Here is a 16,347-nt window from a genome sequence, read left to right as displayed (position 1 = left end):
GACTATCCTGAGTAATTATCCTCTTCCTCCTCAAGGATCACGCTGATAGCTTGTAAGAACATTTTTGGTTCTGGGCGCCGCCACCAGTGCCTAAGGCCCACTTTTTCAGCCCCTGTTTAACAGGGGCGTGTAATTACAATTTTTGATGCAATACTTTGCAGCAGGGCTCATTCCTACATTCCAACTAGAGTATCTGTGAGGGATTGCAGTGTTGTGGCACCAGCACCAGTTCCTAAGGCCCAATTTTACTGCCCCTGTTTGACAGGGGTGTGTAATTACAATTTTTGATGCAATACTTTGCAGCAGGGCTCGTTTCTGCATTCCAACTAGAGTATCTGTGAGGGGTTGCAGTGTTGTGGCACCAGCACCAGTGCCTAAGGCCCAATTTTTCAGCCCCTGTTTAACAGGGGCGTGTAATTACAATTTTTGATGCAATACTTTGCAGCAGGGCTCATTCATGCATTCCAACTAGAGTATCTGTGAGGGGTTGCAGTCTTGTGGCACCAGCACCAGTGCCTAAGGCCCAATTTTTCTGCCCCTGTTTAACAGGGAATGTAATTACAATTTTTGATGCAATACTTTGCAGCAGGGCTCGTTCCTACATTCCAACTAGAGTATCTGTGAGGGGTTGCAGTGTTGTGGCACCAGCGCCAGTGCCTAAGGCCCAATTTTTCTGCCCGTTTAACAGGGGCGTGTAATTACAATTTTTGATGCAATACTTTGCAACAGGGCTCGTTCCTGCGTTCCAACTAGAGTATCTGTGAGGGGTTGCAGTGTTGTGGCACCAGTGCCTAAGGCCCAATTTTTCTGCCCCTGTTTAACAGGGCGTGTAATTACAATTTTTAATGCAATACTTTGCAGCAGGGCTCGTTCCTGCGTTCCAACTAGAGTATCTGTGAGGGGTTGCAGTGTTGTGGCACCAGTGCCTAAGGCCCAATTTTTCAGCCCCTGTCTAACAGGGGCGTGTAATTACAAATTTTGATGCAATACTTTGCAGCAGGGCTCGTTCCTGCATTCCAACTACAGTATCTGTGAGGGGTTGCAGTGTTGTGGCACCAGCACCAGTGCTAAGGCCCAATTTTTCAGCCCCTGTTCAACAGGGGCATGTAATTACAATTCTTGACCTAATATTTCACAGCAGGGCCCTGAGAGGGCTTACAGTGTTGTGGCCACAACAACACCTAAGGCCCAAATTTCTGCTGAGTATATAGGGCAGGCCCCTACTTTCAAACATCCAACTTACAAACTACTCCTACTTGCAAACGGAAGGAGACAACAGGAAGTGAGATGAAATCTACCCCTAAGAAGGGAAATTCTCTCCTGTAAGAGTTAATATGGGAAAAACATTTCTCCTTTCCATTGATGCTTTATCACCAATCCTTGTTTCACAAAAAACTCCAAATTTTCAAAAAACATTTGTCATTGGGACAAAAAGTGAGGTGAAATCTTCTGAAGAGGAGCACAGACAGCAAAACAAATGTCACAGGGGCGATACCCCTTCTCTATGTTTTCCAAAAAGCTTAAAATAGATTTTTTGGCTGGAGCTAAACACGTTAAAAATGTACCAGTTCAAAATTACAAACAGATTCTACTTAACAACAAACCTACAGTCCCTGTCTTGTTTCCACCGCCTGTATACTGCTGTTCAGAGTACAGAGCCTGTATACTGCTGTTTCCTTTTTAATTTGGGTTCCCCTTAATAACCATACAAGACCCAAAGGGTCTGGTAATGGACTGGGGGGTACCCATGCCGTTTGTCTCACTGATTTTCATCCATATTGCCGGGACCCGACATTACATTAAAGCCGCAAGCAGTTTTAAATGACTTTTTTTCCTTTAAAAATAACATTTTGTGCAGGGACTGTTCTAAGCACGGGAAACACGCACCACTTTACAGGCATACTATAGACACCCCCCAGGTATGAAATTTAAAGGAATATTTAACTTTTTTTTTTTTTTACTTTAAGCATCATTAAAATCACTGCTCCCAAAAAAAGTCAGTTTTTAAAAGTTTTTTTTGCATTGATACATGTCCCCTGGGGCAGGACCCGGGTCCCCAAACCCTTTTTAGGACAATACCATGCAAATTAGCCTTTAAAATGAGCACTTTTGATTTCGAACGTTCGAGTCCCACAGACGTCAATGGGGTTCTAACGTTCAAGCGAATTTTCGGTCCGTTCGCAGGTTCTGGAGGGTGTTCGGCTCATCCCTAATTATAATACTGATTGCCTGTCAAACTCTTAGCAATAGGAAAATGTGTTTTTCCTATTGCAGCGAGCGCGAAATGCAATACCCTGCCCTCGCGTCATATCTGGTCCATTGGACCAGCATACACACGAGCGGGCTTTCCGTCGGACCAGCACACAGATGAGTGGACTTTCCGCCAGAAGCTGAGTCCGATGGAAAGATTTAAAACTTGTTTCAAATCTAGGTCCGGTGGGCTTTTGGGAAAAAGTCCGCCGGAAAAGTCCGCTGGAGCCTACACACGGGCGGATTGTCCGGCAGACTCTGGTCTGCCGGACCAAGTATGCCGGAAAGTCCGCTCGTGTGTACGCGGCATTAGTTGAAGGTGACCAGTATTCAAAAACAGCGACATTTCGAGGTAAAATGTTTTACAGCAACATATCAGGGACATTATTGCTTACTCCTCCTCTCTGGGCTCAGCTTGTCTGTAAATCCTGCCTGTGATATAATGAATATTTCACAATGGAACGCATAGAAAAACTGGTAAATAAATGTTTTATTGGCACAGCTAATATTGGCAAAGCTTACTGACAAAGCAAACGTAATACACTCTACTAAATCATTTATCGCTAAACTAGAGAACAGAGAAGGGATGTTCCTGAGATTTCAGGCTAATAGTCTCTATGATCGACAGCCATGGAGCTCCAGATGATCGGCCACTATGAAGTAGATCTCACATAACGTCTCATTTTCCGAATCCTGGCATTCTCTGCTGTTTGGCCACCATTCAATCCAAGTTTCTTTCCCAATGATGTATGCATAACTAAAGTGAAGATTAGAGACACTTTTAGCATTTTTATGCCCATGGTACACATATTCAAAATTTAAACTGTTGAAAGGTACTTTTTAAATGTATTTATGAAATTCACATTATTTCTAAATATACACTTTTTATAGCTTTACTTTGTCATTCCCCCCCCCCACACACACACACACACACACACATTTTTATTTGAAAAAAATCACATAAATAACCATAATAGGTTGCAACAGCCTGATGACATCATGGGCGGAGATTTACTAAAACTGAAAAGTGCAAAATCTGGTTTAGCATAGAAACCAATCAGCTTCCAGTTTTTTGTCAAAACTTAATTAAGCAAGCTGAAGTTAGAAGCTGATTGGCTGCCATGCACTGCTGCAACAGATTTTGCACTTTTCAGTTTTAGTAAATCTACCCTCATGAGTCCTTTCTACTCCTTAACAATGGTAGGCGGTCCTACTTTCTTGACGAAGCAGCTCTCATGCAATGACATGTGTGCACCACCCAGTCTAGGAGTACTGTTAGTCAAGGGATGGATCTGTGACAGCTTCAGATCAAAGGAAGTGGACTGAATAGCATCAGCAGTTATTCAACCTGGAAGACTGGCAGTATGTAGACAGGTACAGTTTACTTTGAGGAAGCTGGAGAGGAAGTCAAGAGGAATACAGTTCCTCTATGGTTTCCTGGGTCACTGGGAAAGCACCTTGGATGCTGATGCCCCATGTGACTCCAGTAGCCATCTTGGGTCAGGCAGAGTCTACTTAAGGCCCTGGGTTACAGGCTTGGTGCACTTTTTGGCGAGTAATAGAGTCGGGATAGGTACCCCACTAGGTATAGATAGTACTAGTGATAGGGAAGGGTTCCTGATGAGGAGGGAAAGCGTAGGGTTGCAACTAATATGGATATCTTTCCATTTGGAACACTGAATGGCCAGGTTGCATTCCGCTCTCTCAATAGACGCTGTCATCCCGGCTGACACCTATCATCTTCTCATTGTTGGAATTCGTGAGTGCACACAGTTGAGCAGGCATCCTTCTGGGTTGTTGTGAACTGTCTTCGCTCTACTTCAATACCAGTTCTAGTGCGCTTGTCTCTGTGAGTTAGAGACGATGCACATGCTACACCTCACCTACAAGCATCTGGTGGCAGAGAAAAAGTACTGTGAATGAAAGCTCTGGATTGAAGATACTGCAGTAAAATTTATTTTTATTTTTAAAAGTGCAAGGCTCTGCAACTGGAATCTCTACCTGGAGGACCCACTGAACGACCTTTGGAGGTTCTGCCAGCTGAAGTTCACTCCGCCAGTTCCAGCATCCCGGATTTCCCTTCCTCAGACCGATGGGGCTTATTGCCTTACTGACTCCATGTCGCTGACAGGGGAGTCCACCTCACCCGGTAAGAGTACCCATCTTCTTCCACTCATTTGATGTTGAGCACCATTGATGTTGTTTCACTCCCACGGATCTACATCATGTATACCAGTCCTTTTCGGACTTCAACCATCCACTTCTGTTCTTCCTTCAGTGTGTTGACACGAGTAGACACTTTATCTACACATCTTTTTTATTTTTCATATTTGGACTATATGATTTATTTACCACATCATTCACCACCAAGACCACACCCATGGACTTGATTTATGGTTTTCTTTCCTTTATTATTTTTTTAGCGTTGCATTTTTCACCTTTATCCCATTGTTTTTGTCACAATGTATGCTGCTGCTGATCCATTTTGTTTTATATATAGAGCGCAGTGTTTTTTTATATATTTTCTTTAATTATGGCTTGCTGTTATCTCGCTCATGCGTGATCACGTCTTAACCAAGCCTCAGTTTCGATCCAATGTTCCTATGGCGACCGTGCTCCACCGCTCATAGCCGACCTGAGAGTGCAAAATTGTATAGCAGTTTTGCCATTTTGCCGTGTGCCTGCCTGTCAGGCTGCTGTATGCAGCGGCTAATCCCTGCTATGGTATATAGTACGAGACTGCAGATTTTCTCTGCACTTCCTATTACAAGCCCATGTGACCGTATGACCTCACATGGGGTGTAGTAGGAAGTGCAGAGAGAAACTGAAGTCTTGCGGGTTTTGATTGCAGTGCCGCTGGGAGAGGAAATGACAACGCACGGCATCCTATCAATAGATAGATGGTGTAACGGCGTTCAGAGCGTGCTGTGAAAAACGGGAGAGTTGCAAATACGCTGGTGACATCACTACACAGAACGGGACGTATTACAAGAAAATTAAGCAAGTAAGGAGAAGTCTACAAGCAGCAATCATTAGCATAATTTAAGCAGATTGAAATCTGATAAAGTTGTGGGGGAGGGTTTACAACCATTTTAAGTAACGTCTAATAAGGGTATAAACTGATGATAATTATGTGTGTAGTTTAACCATTAGCATGGATATGGATGGAGAAAAAAGCGATATATGTAAGCATGACATATTAGGGTTTTTATATACAGTCAGGTCCATAAATATTGGGACATTGACACAATTCTAATCTTTTTGGCTCTATACACCACCACAATGGATTTGAAATGAAACGAACAAGATGTGCTTTAACTGCAGACTTTCAGCTTTAATTTGAGGGTATTTACATCCAAATCAGTTGAACGGTGTAGAAATTACAACAGTTTGTATATGTGCCTCCCACTTTTTAAGGGACCAAAAGTAATGGGATAGATTAAAAATCATCCATCAAACTTTCACTTTATAATACTTAGTTGCAAATCCTTTGCAATCAATTACAGCCTGAAGTCTGGAATGCATAGACATCACCAGACGCTGGGTTTCATCCCTGGTGATGCTCTGCCAGGCTTCTACTGCAACTGTCTTCAGTTCCTGCTTGTTCTTGGGGCATTTTCCCTTCAGTTTCGTCTTCAAGTGAAATGGATTCTGGTCAGGTGATTGACTTGGCCATTGCATAACATTCCACTTCTTTCCCTTAAAAAACTCTTTGGTTGCTTTCGCAGTATGCTTCGGGTCATTGTCCATCTGCACTGTGAAGCGCCGTCCAATGAGTTCTGAAGCATTTTGCTGAATATGAGCAGATAATATTGCCCGAAACACTTCAGAATTCATCCTGCTGCTTTTGTCAGCAGTCACATCATCAATAAATACAAGAGAACCAGTTCCATTGGCAGCCATACATGCCCATGCCATGACACTACCACCACCATGCTTCACTGATGAGGTGGTATGCTTTGGATCATAAGCAGTTCCTTTCCTTCTCTATACTCTTCTCTTCCCATCACTCTGGTACAAGTTGATCTTGGTCTCATCTGTCCATAGGATGTTGTTCCAGATCTGTGAAGACTTTTTTAGATGTTGTTTGGCAAACTCTAATCTGACCTTCCTGTTTTTGAGGCTCACCAATGGTTTACAGTACATATTGTGGTACAGAACCCTCTGTATTCACTCTGGTGAAGTCTTCTCTTGATTGTTGACTTTGACACACATACGTGAAAGAGTGAATGTGTGGCTAAATAGTCACATCAAAGCCACTAAATGCAACCTGTGTAAGGAAATATATAAACCATATGTGCAGTGATAATTGACAATCAGTGCAAAATATAAATAAATAAATAAAAATGAAGTCCAAACAGAATAAATCTGTTAGAAAATCGTTTTCACGTAAAATCTCTTGTGAATGATTAAAAGTAATCCATAAAAAGAACCCAAAGAATGGTGAAATGGCAATCACAGGTTTTTCAACTGCATGGAGCCTCAAATGTATGGAACCAATCAGTGCAAACAAATCACAATCAGTGCAAACAAATGTAAAAATAAAGTCCAAACAAAATGAATCTATTAGAAAATCATTGTGAATAATTAAAAATAGTCCATAAAAAGAACCCGAAAAATAGTGAGATAGCAATCACGGGTTTTTCAACCGCATGTGGCCTCAGTTGTATAGAACCATCACCGACAGTAAGAGCCTGGCCGCTTACCAGAACGCCATGACCCCCCGTTACAGAGGGTCTAGGAGGGCTTTTATGATCCTAGTGGTCCGAACTTTCCAGGAGCGAAGATGGAAATGGAAACTGGAAGGGGCATCAGGTGTTGGAATGGAGATGGATGGATCCACAAGAAGGGGGCTCAACCCTCAGCAAAGCAATGTCATCATAGAAGAAAAGAAGAGGAGGGCTCCCATAGTGTAAAATCCGATAGCAATTTATTTTAAAAATATGAACACTTACATGTAAAATAGGACAATCAGCATCATCAGATGAAAGAACAAACTGTGGCACCGGCCGGATGACCACAGATAGCTCGTCCTGTTAGATGTACAGCGACAGTGGGAGGTGGCGCGATAATACCGCTCAGCCCTACGCTGCGTTTCGCAAAAAAATGCGTCTTCCAGTGTTCATATTTTTAAAATAAATTGCTATCGGATTTTACACTATGGGAGCCCTCCTCTTCTTTTCTTCTATGATGACATTGCTTTGCTGAGGGTTGAGCCCCCTTCTTGTGGATCCATCCATCTCCATTCCAACACCTGATGCCCCTTCCAGTTTCCATTTCCATCTTCGCTCCTGGAAAGTTCGGACCACTAGGATCATAAAAGTCCTCCTAGACCCTCTGTAACGGGGGGTCATGGAGTTCTGGTAAGCGGCCAGGCTCTCACTGTCGGTGATGGTTCTATACAACTGAGGCCACATGCGGTTGAAAAACCCGTGATTGCTATCTCACTATTTTTCGGGTTCTTTTTATGGACTATTTTTAATTATTCACAATGATTTTCTAATAGATTCATTTTGTTTGGACTTTATTTTTACATTTGTTTGCACTGATTGTGATTTGTTTGCACTGATTGGTTCCATACATTTGAGGCTCCATGCAGTTGAAAAACCTGTGATTGCCATTTCACCATTCTTTGGGTTCTTTTTATGGATTACTTTTAATCATTCACAAGAGATTTTATGTGAAAACGATTTTCTAACAGATTTATTCTGTTTGGACTTCATTTTTATTTATTTATTTATATTTTGCACTGATTGTCAATTATCACTGCACATATGGTTTATATATTTCCTTACACAGGTTGCATTTAGTGGCTTTGATGTGACTATTTAGCCACACATTCACTCTTTCACATAGCGCGAATCATTCCATTTTTTCTCTTGCTTATGTTTTGTGTTTGTGTCACATTTTAGATATCGCTGCTTTTTCATCACATTTAGATTTTTTGTAGCGCAATTATTTTTCTTCTTTTTCCTTTGACACACATACACCTACCTCCTGGAGAGTGTTCTTGATCTGGCCAACTGTTGTGAAGGGTGTTTTCTTCACCAGGAAAAGAATTCTTCGGTCATCCACCACAGCTGTTTTCCATGGTCTTCCGGGTCTTTTGGTGTTGCTGAGCTCACCGATGCATTCTTTCTTTTTAAGAATGTTCCAAACAGTTGATTTGGCCACACCTAATGTTTTTGCTAGCTCTCTGATGGGTTTGTTGTGTTTTTTGATGGCTTGCTTCACTGATAGTGACAGCGCTTTGGATCTCATATTGAGAGTTGACAGCAACAGATTCCAAATGCAAATAGCACACTTGAAATGAACCCTGGACCTTTTATCTGCTCCTTGTAAATGGGATAATGAGGGAATAACACACACCTGGCCATGGAACAGCTGAGCAGCCAATTGTCCCATTACTTTTGGTCCCTTAAAAAGTGGGAGGCACATATACAAACTGTTGTAATTCCTACACCGTTCCCCTGATTTGGATGTAAATACCCTCAAATTAAAGCTGAAAGTCTGCAGTTAAATTACATCTTGTTTGTTTTATTTCAAATCCATTGTGGTGGTGTACAGAGCCAAAAAGATTAGAAATGTGTCGATGTCCCAATATTTATGGACCTGACTGTATATTTTTAGATTCTCTATAGTTAGCTTTACATAAAGATATCAATAGTATTGGCTTTAGTATACATATACTGTAGGTTCACCTTGATGCCGTCTAGTTACCAATTTAGATGATGATGCTACTTAACCATTATTCAGGTGGACTCTATTAACTAATTAGGTACAATGTATATATAAGGGCGCTCTGAACTTCAGGACTAAGCAATGTCTATATAGAAGCAGGGGTCCGGTGATGGTGATGATAAATCTTCAACACTTAGGGCTGCAACTTACAAGTAGAAGCAAACTCTAGAAAACACAAGCAGAAAAAAGGCGCCTCTCAGGCTGGATTCACATCTATGCAGTTTTAGTGCTTTTTGCATTTTGTAGATTTGCAGTACAGTCCATTTAACATGGTTTTCCTTTGGAACACATTCTGTAGTGCAAATCTGCAAAATGCAAAAAGCACTAAAAATGCATGGATGTGAATCCAGCCTTAGTGCAGAAGTTAAAAGCTATTTATTATCCCCAGCGGGATTAAAAACACTTACAGGATCGGGAAGTAAAATAGGCATATCATCATTCAAAGTGCAAGTGGTACAGCATCAGGAGGGTCCCCAGCATGTTAAAAAGACTCCCAGGACTGTAGATGTATAGCACAGGAGCATGTAAATGTACGACCATGTGGTTTACTGCCTGTCCTTGTGGCCTTTTTTACGTGGGGCGAACCATCCGGCCACTACGTAAATGTTTTGGAGAACATCTCCGTTTCATTACTGGTGGACTGGATAACCATAGTGTCCCCAGGCATTACCTTGAATATCACGATAAATCCACGGATGGCCTTAGGGTCTGGGTCATCGAGGCTATGCCTAGGGACCTCCCTCCAGCTGAGCGTTTTAGGAGGTTCTGTCATAGGGAAATGTATTGGATCTTCTCGTTGAATGTTCTGGCCCCTGGAGGGCTAAATGAGGACTTTGAAATTAGTGCTATCCTCTAGACCTCATACACTCTTCATTTTCTTCAGAGGCTTTATGGGCAAATGCAAATGTGATCATGTGTATATATCACACATGCTCATAGATGCTGACCTATATCTTCTGGAATACGCACATTACATGTGTTTAAATGTTTTCATTTTATTTAATTTATAGTCTGACTGATTGCTGCTGGTGAATCAACATCTCTATTTGTGTGGATATATACATAGTATAATATTTCATTATCTTAGTGCTATTTAATATATTTGTTAATATTGATAATTTTTCTCCACTTGTAATTTACCCATTTTTATCAAAACTGCCACCATTACTATTTCTATTTGATGTTCAATGTTTTCACCACCTTGAGAGAATGCTATACACTATTCTCTATCTTCTTTTTCTTTTCGCCCTTGTTTCTGCCCACACCCGACCCAGAGGGTATAAATTATGTATGGGTATACCTGTAGTCATAGGTTGATAAAGGAACAATCAGTAGTTCCGAAACGCGTCCTTTTCTGATGACTACATCCGGTCTGCGGTCCATGCTGGTTGTTGTCCCTTACCGCTGACGGGATTCTCGTTCCTTCAGACTTGGATTGTGTGACCTCCACTGTTATCCCCAGGATCTTAAACATTCTGCTGGTGACTTCATTGGAGCTCTTGCTGCTAAACATCTACAGTACTGGGAGTCTTTTTAACATGCTGGGGACCCTCCTGATGCTGGACCACTTGCACTTTGAATGATGATATGCCTATTTTACTTCCCGATCCTGTAAGTGTTTTTAATCCCACTGGGGATATTAAATAGTTTTTAACTTCTGCACTTAGAGGCGCCTTTTTTTCTGCTTCTATTAACTAATCAGGTGACTTCTGAAGGCAATTGGTAAAGGTAAAGGGAGCTGAATACAAATGCACGCCACACTTTTCACAAAAAAATTGGGAAAACCATTTATAATTTTCCTTCCACTTCACAATTATGTGCCACTTTGTGTTGGTCTATCACATAACATCTCAATAAAATACATTTACATTTTTGGTTGTAACATGACAAAATGTTGAAAATTTCACGGGGTATGAATACTTTTTCAGGGCACTGTATGTGTTATATAATACCTAACATATTTTAGACTTAAGGGTATTTATATAGATGTAGCATGGAGATGGCCTTGTGTATACACACAGTAGTGTGATGGTAATCCATAAGAAAATGGTGCACCGAATAACAGTTCAACACTAGGGATGAGCCGAACACCCCCCAGTTCGCAGCAGAACATGCGAACAGGCAAAAAATTTGTTTCGAACACGCGAACACCGTTAAAGTCTATGGGACACGAACATGAATAATCAAAAGTGCTAATTTTAAAGGCTTATATGCAAGTTATTGTCATAAAAAGTGTTTGGGGACCTGGGTCCTGCCCCAGGGGACATGTATCAATGCAAAAAAAGTTTTAAAAAACGTTTTTTTTTCGGGAGCAGTGATTTTAATAATGCTTAAAGTGAAACAATAAAAGTGAAATATTTCTTTTAATTTCGTACCTGGGGGGTGTCTATAGTATGCCTGTAAAGTGGCGCATGTTTCCCGTGTTTACAACAGTCCCTGCACAAAATGAAATTTCTAAAGGAAAAAAAGGAATTTAAAAGTATTCGCGGCTATAATGAATTGTCGGTCCCAGCAATACACATTAAAATCAGGTCTGGTATGGATTTTAAGGAAAACCTTAATTTAAAAAAAAAATGGTGTGGGGGTCTCCCAAAAAATCCATACCAGAACCTTATCCGAGCATGCAACCTGGCAGACAGCAAGAAAAGAGGGGGGGACGAGAGAGCGCCCCCCTGAACTGTACCAGGCCACATGTCCTCAACATAGGGAGGGTGCTTTGGAGTAGCCCCCCAAAGCACCTTGTCCCAATTTTGATGGGGACAAGGGCCTCATCTCCACAACCCTTGCCCAGTGGCTGTGGGGGTCTGCAGTTAAGGGGCTTATCGGAATCTGGAAGCCCCCTTTAACAAAGGGACCCCCAGATCCCACCCTCCCCCTGTGTGAAATGGTAAGGGGGTACAAATGTACCCCTACCATTTGCAAAAAAGTGTCAAAATGGTAAAAATGACAAGACACAGTTTGGGACAAGTCCTTTATTAAAAAATTAAAAAATAAAAATGTCCCACAAAGTCTTCTTCTTCTCTTGCTCCGCCGACAGACCGAAAAAAAAAAAAAAAGCCGCACCAACCAACTTTTTAATAAAGGACTTGTCCCAAGTAGTGTCTTTTCATTTTTACCATTTTAGACACTTTTTTTGTGAAATGGTGGGGGTACATTTGTACCCTGTTACCATTTCACACAGGGGGGAGGCCGGGATCTGGGGGTCCCCTTGTTAAAGGGGGCTTCCAGATTCCGATAAGCCCCCACCCACAGATCCCCACAACCACCGGGCAAGGGTTGTGGGGATGAGGCCTTTGTCCCCATCAACATGGGGACAAGGTGCTTTGGGGGGCTAAACAGGGGCAAAAAAATTGGGCCTTTGGTGGTGGTGGTGCCACAAAACTGTAAACCCTCACAGATACTCTTGTTGGGCACAGGAACGAGCCCTCCTGTGAAATATTAGATCAAAAATTGTAATTACACACCCCTGTTAAACAGGGGCAGAAAAAATGGGCCTTAGGCAGTGATGGTGATGCCCTAACCCAAAATTATTCTTAGAAGCTAGCATCATCAAGATTAAGGAAGAATAGGATAGTCACTCAAGGGATCCCACATCCATAGAACATTCAATCGGTTACATCAGCATCAGGTACTTGATAGCTGCTAATCCAAGACTGATTCATTTTTATTAGTGTGAGCCTATCAACGGAGTCTGTGGACAGGCGCACTCTATGATCCGTTACAAATCCTCCAGCAGCACTGAATTAGTGTTCAAAAAGAATGCTGGATGCAGGACAGGCCAGTAGTTCAATTGCATATTGAGCAAGTTCTGGCCAGTGGTCCATCCTCAAGACCCAGTAACACAGTGGATGCTCTGTTGAAAAGGTCTCCAAGTCTGCTTTTTCCATTAGATATTCCTGCACCATGTAATGCAGATGCTGGCAATGGTTGCTTGAACCGATCAGACCTTGGCACTGAGGACTGAAAAATCATCTGAAAGCATTGGTCAGCCGCCCACCTTTTCCACCGCTCTTTCTCTGACTGAAAAACAACAAAGGGGGTCCCCTAATGGCAGACTTTTCAGGCACATGTAAAAACCATAAAAAGGTATATTTGGTACAAATATAATTTATTAAATTAACACAGTAAAATATGACAAAACTATAGCATCTATTGTTGGGGATGTAGGTCAATCAATGTTACAGTAATGCGTATACAGTGTTTTGAAGCAGTACTTTTGCACCCGACGTGTTTCGGAGTCAGTTAAACTCCTTCCTCAGGGGTGATGTACACTTGAAATAATTATTAAACACTGTGTTGGCTGACTTGACATTCCATTAAGTTTAAAAAACGGCGACAGTGACAAAGTCTGTCTGCCCAGTATGCTCCTGATTCCGACATGAACAAACAACAATGTATTAAGGGTGGTGTAGATCTGTATATAAGTGGAAATGGGGTTTACTCCACATAAAATATATACATGTTGTTCTCTTCAAGAAGAAAAGAGAGCCCAAGAAATGTGGGCGTAAAATTAGGTACTTGAGGCTCCACTGAGGCTGAGAGGCAAACCCTGGAGGTGGCTCAACAGTTGATGTTCATAGATGTGTATTTGATAGATGGCATAGAGGTAGGTCGGATCAAGTAGCTGTTCAGGCCAGTATCATCCCGCAGTGTGTGGAGGAACTTGACTTCTCTGACTGAAAGAAGCTTCAGCAACACGTTGTCCAGCACTAGGAAATTGTAACCTTCCAGGGTCTGGAAATGCATTGCACAAACCTTTCTTCAAGGCCTCCTGAAGATGTTTTATCCTCTGCTCCCTCTGCAAAGGCAGGATGAGTTCTGCAACCTCACCCTTGTAATGTGGATCAAGAAGGGATGCCAGCCAGTAATGATCCCTCTCCTTGATACCACAAATCCTAGGGTCTTTTTGCAGACTTTGCAGAATCAGGGAGGCCGAGAGGAGAGAGCTGTGGCAGAATCACCACGAGCATTTTGGAGGCGTGGTGGTGGAACAAGCTCCAGCAATACTGAATACTAAACCCTGTACTGCATCCTTCCCAGCTGCCAGCAGAGTTACCCAGTGCGCTGTGAAGGAAAGGTAACGTCCCTGCCCTTGCCTGTTGGACCATGAGTCAGTGGTAATATGCACCTTACTGCTGACCGCCCTGTCCAACGAGGCCAAAACATTGCCATCCACATGCCGGTAGAGAGCCGGAATGGCCTTCCGTGAAAATAAATGTAGTTTTGGAACCTGCCACTGAGGTACAGCACATTCCACAAATTCACGAAAGAGGGCAGAGTCTACCAGCTGAAAAGGCAGCAGTTGCAGTGCTAGAAATTTGGCCAAGCTAGCATTCAGACGCTGAGCATGTGGATGGCTGGGACCGAATTTCTTTCTACGGTTTAACAATTGGGGTAGGGAAATTTGCCTGCTAAAATCAGATGGTGGTGTACTGCTAGCAGATTGGCTGCAAGTATTTGAGACACCTATTTCTATACCTTCATTCCTCTCAGTGCAGGTTTTTGAGAGGACTGGAGGTATAGCGGGGTTGAAGATCCCAGATAAGGAGCAAGGAGAAGTCCGCCTTTTTCTTTGATGTGGGTTTTTCAAGTGCTGTTGCCAACGGACTGCATGGGAGGTTGTCATATGTCTGGTCAAGCATGTGGTGCCCAAGCAGCTGCTGTTTTGGCCATGCTTGATCCACTTCAGACATAGGTTGCAAACAGCAACGGTGTGATCTGCTGAACACGTGTCAAAAAAGGCCCACACCAACAAACTTTTCAAAATCTCCAGGGAGTCAGCAGCGCCCTGCACCTGTGGAGCTCTGCAGTGTGATACAATAGGGTGGCTGCTCTTAAGCTGCCCCCTGGGGGGCATCCTGCCTTGTTGGAGATGTGCCTCCTCCTCCTCCTCTCTTCTATCAGGCACCCAAGTAGAGTCAGTGACCTTATCATCCCCTTCCTGCTCATCACTGGAACAAACTTGGCAGTATGCTGCAGCTGGGGAACATGACTGCCAGTTTCTTGTCCTTCTTGGGCACCCCCTCTCTATAGTCTCACGTTACTCCCTTCCTCAACCTGGGTACCAACATCGGAGCCTTCAAATCACTGTGCATCCTCCAACAGCATGTACCCGACACTGTGGTCGAATAGTTCGGGGGACTCCTCCGTGCATGATACTGGGGCTACACAAGGAGTGACTGTGGACAAGGAGTCGGTGGAATAGGCCACTAATAAGTCAAACTACTCTGAGCCTGGGTGACAGAGGATGAGGAGGATGAAGATGGCTTTGTTATCCACTCCACCAACTCTTCTGCATGTTGTGGCTCAATAACACGGCCAGCAGCAGAAAAATAGGACAAGCATGCCCCACGGTCATGTGCAGAGGATGCACCATGTACACGACCAGCACTGTTGACTGTAGACACAGAGTCTGCTTTCCCTCTTTTAGTGGCCTGTGAGCATCTGCCTCTCCTTTATGGCCTTCCGGACATAATGTATATTTTGTTTTGCAACACCACACTACACTGTATTATATACTATGTACACCACCAGAAAAGTAGTAGCAACCGCACTATTGCTGAACTGTATTGTGTACTGTGTACACCACCAGAAAAGTAGTAGCAACTGCACTACGGCTGCACTGTAGTGTGTACTGTGTACACCACCAGAAAAGTAGTAGCAACTGCACTATGGCTGCACTGTATTGTTTACTGTGTACACCACCAGAAGTGTAGAAGCAACTGCACTACGTCTACACTGTATTGTGTACTGTGTACACCACCAGAAAAGTAGTAGCAACTGCACTACGGCTGCACTGTATTGTGTACACCACCAGAAAAGTAGTTGTAAGTGCATGACAGCTGCACTGCATTGTGTACACCACCGGAAGTGTAGTAGCAACTGCACTATGTCTGCACTGTACTGTGTACCGTGTACACCACCAGAAAAGTAGTAGCAACTGCACTACGGCTGCTCTGTATTGTGTACACCACCAGAAAAGTAGTTGCAAGTGCACTACAGCTGCACTGCATTGTGTACACCACCGGAAGTGTAGTAGCAACTGCACTATGTCTGCACTGTACTGTGTACTGTGTACACCACCAGAAAAGTAGTAGCAACTGCACTACAGCTGCACTGTATTGTGTACACCACCAGAAAAGTAGTAGCAACTGCACTAAAGCTGCACTGTATTGTGTATACCACCAGAAGTGTAGTAGCAACTGCACTACGGCTACACTGTATTGTGTACTGTGTACACCACCAGAAAAGTAGTAGCAACTGCACTACAGCCACACTGTATTGTGTACTGTGTACACCATCAGAAAAGTAGTAGCAAGTGCACTACGGGTGCACTGTATTATATACACCACCAGA

At 42.9% G+C, this 16,347-nt stretch overlaps 1 protein-coding gene across 1 annotated transcript in view; it reads right to left on the bottom strand.

Moving 5' to 3' along the window:
- Nucleotides 1-2,722: 2,722 nt before the first annotated feature.
- Nucleotides 2,723-16,347, bottom strand: part of LOC141133429 (complement C3-like) — a 731,058-nt gene continuing 717,433 nt past the window's right edge. The window contains exon 41 of the mRNA XM_073622815.1: nt 2,723-3,007. Coding sequence (XP_073478916.1) covers nt 2,866-3,007 — 142 coding nt within the window. The 3' untranslated portion in view covers nt 2,723-2,865. The remainder of the gene's footprint in view (nt 3,008-16,347) is intronic.

Source organism: Aquarana catesbeiana, linkage group LG03, assembly GCF_042186555.1.
Source record: "Aquarana catesbeiana isolate 2022-GZ linkage group LG03, ASM4218655v1, whole genome shotgun sequence".
In the NCBI taxonomy this organism is placed as follows: Eukaryota; Metazoa; Chordata; class Amphibia; order Anura; family Ranidae; genus Aquarana; species Aquarana catesbeiana.
The sequence above is the reverse complement of the archived record's forward strand: the minus strand, read 5'-3'. Positions and strand labels throughout refer to the sequence as shown.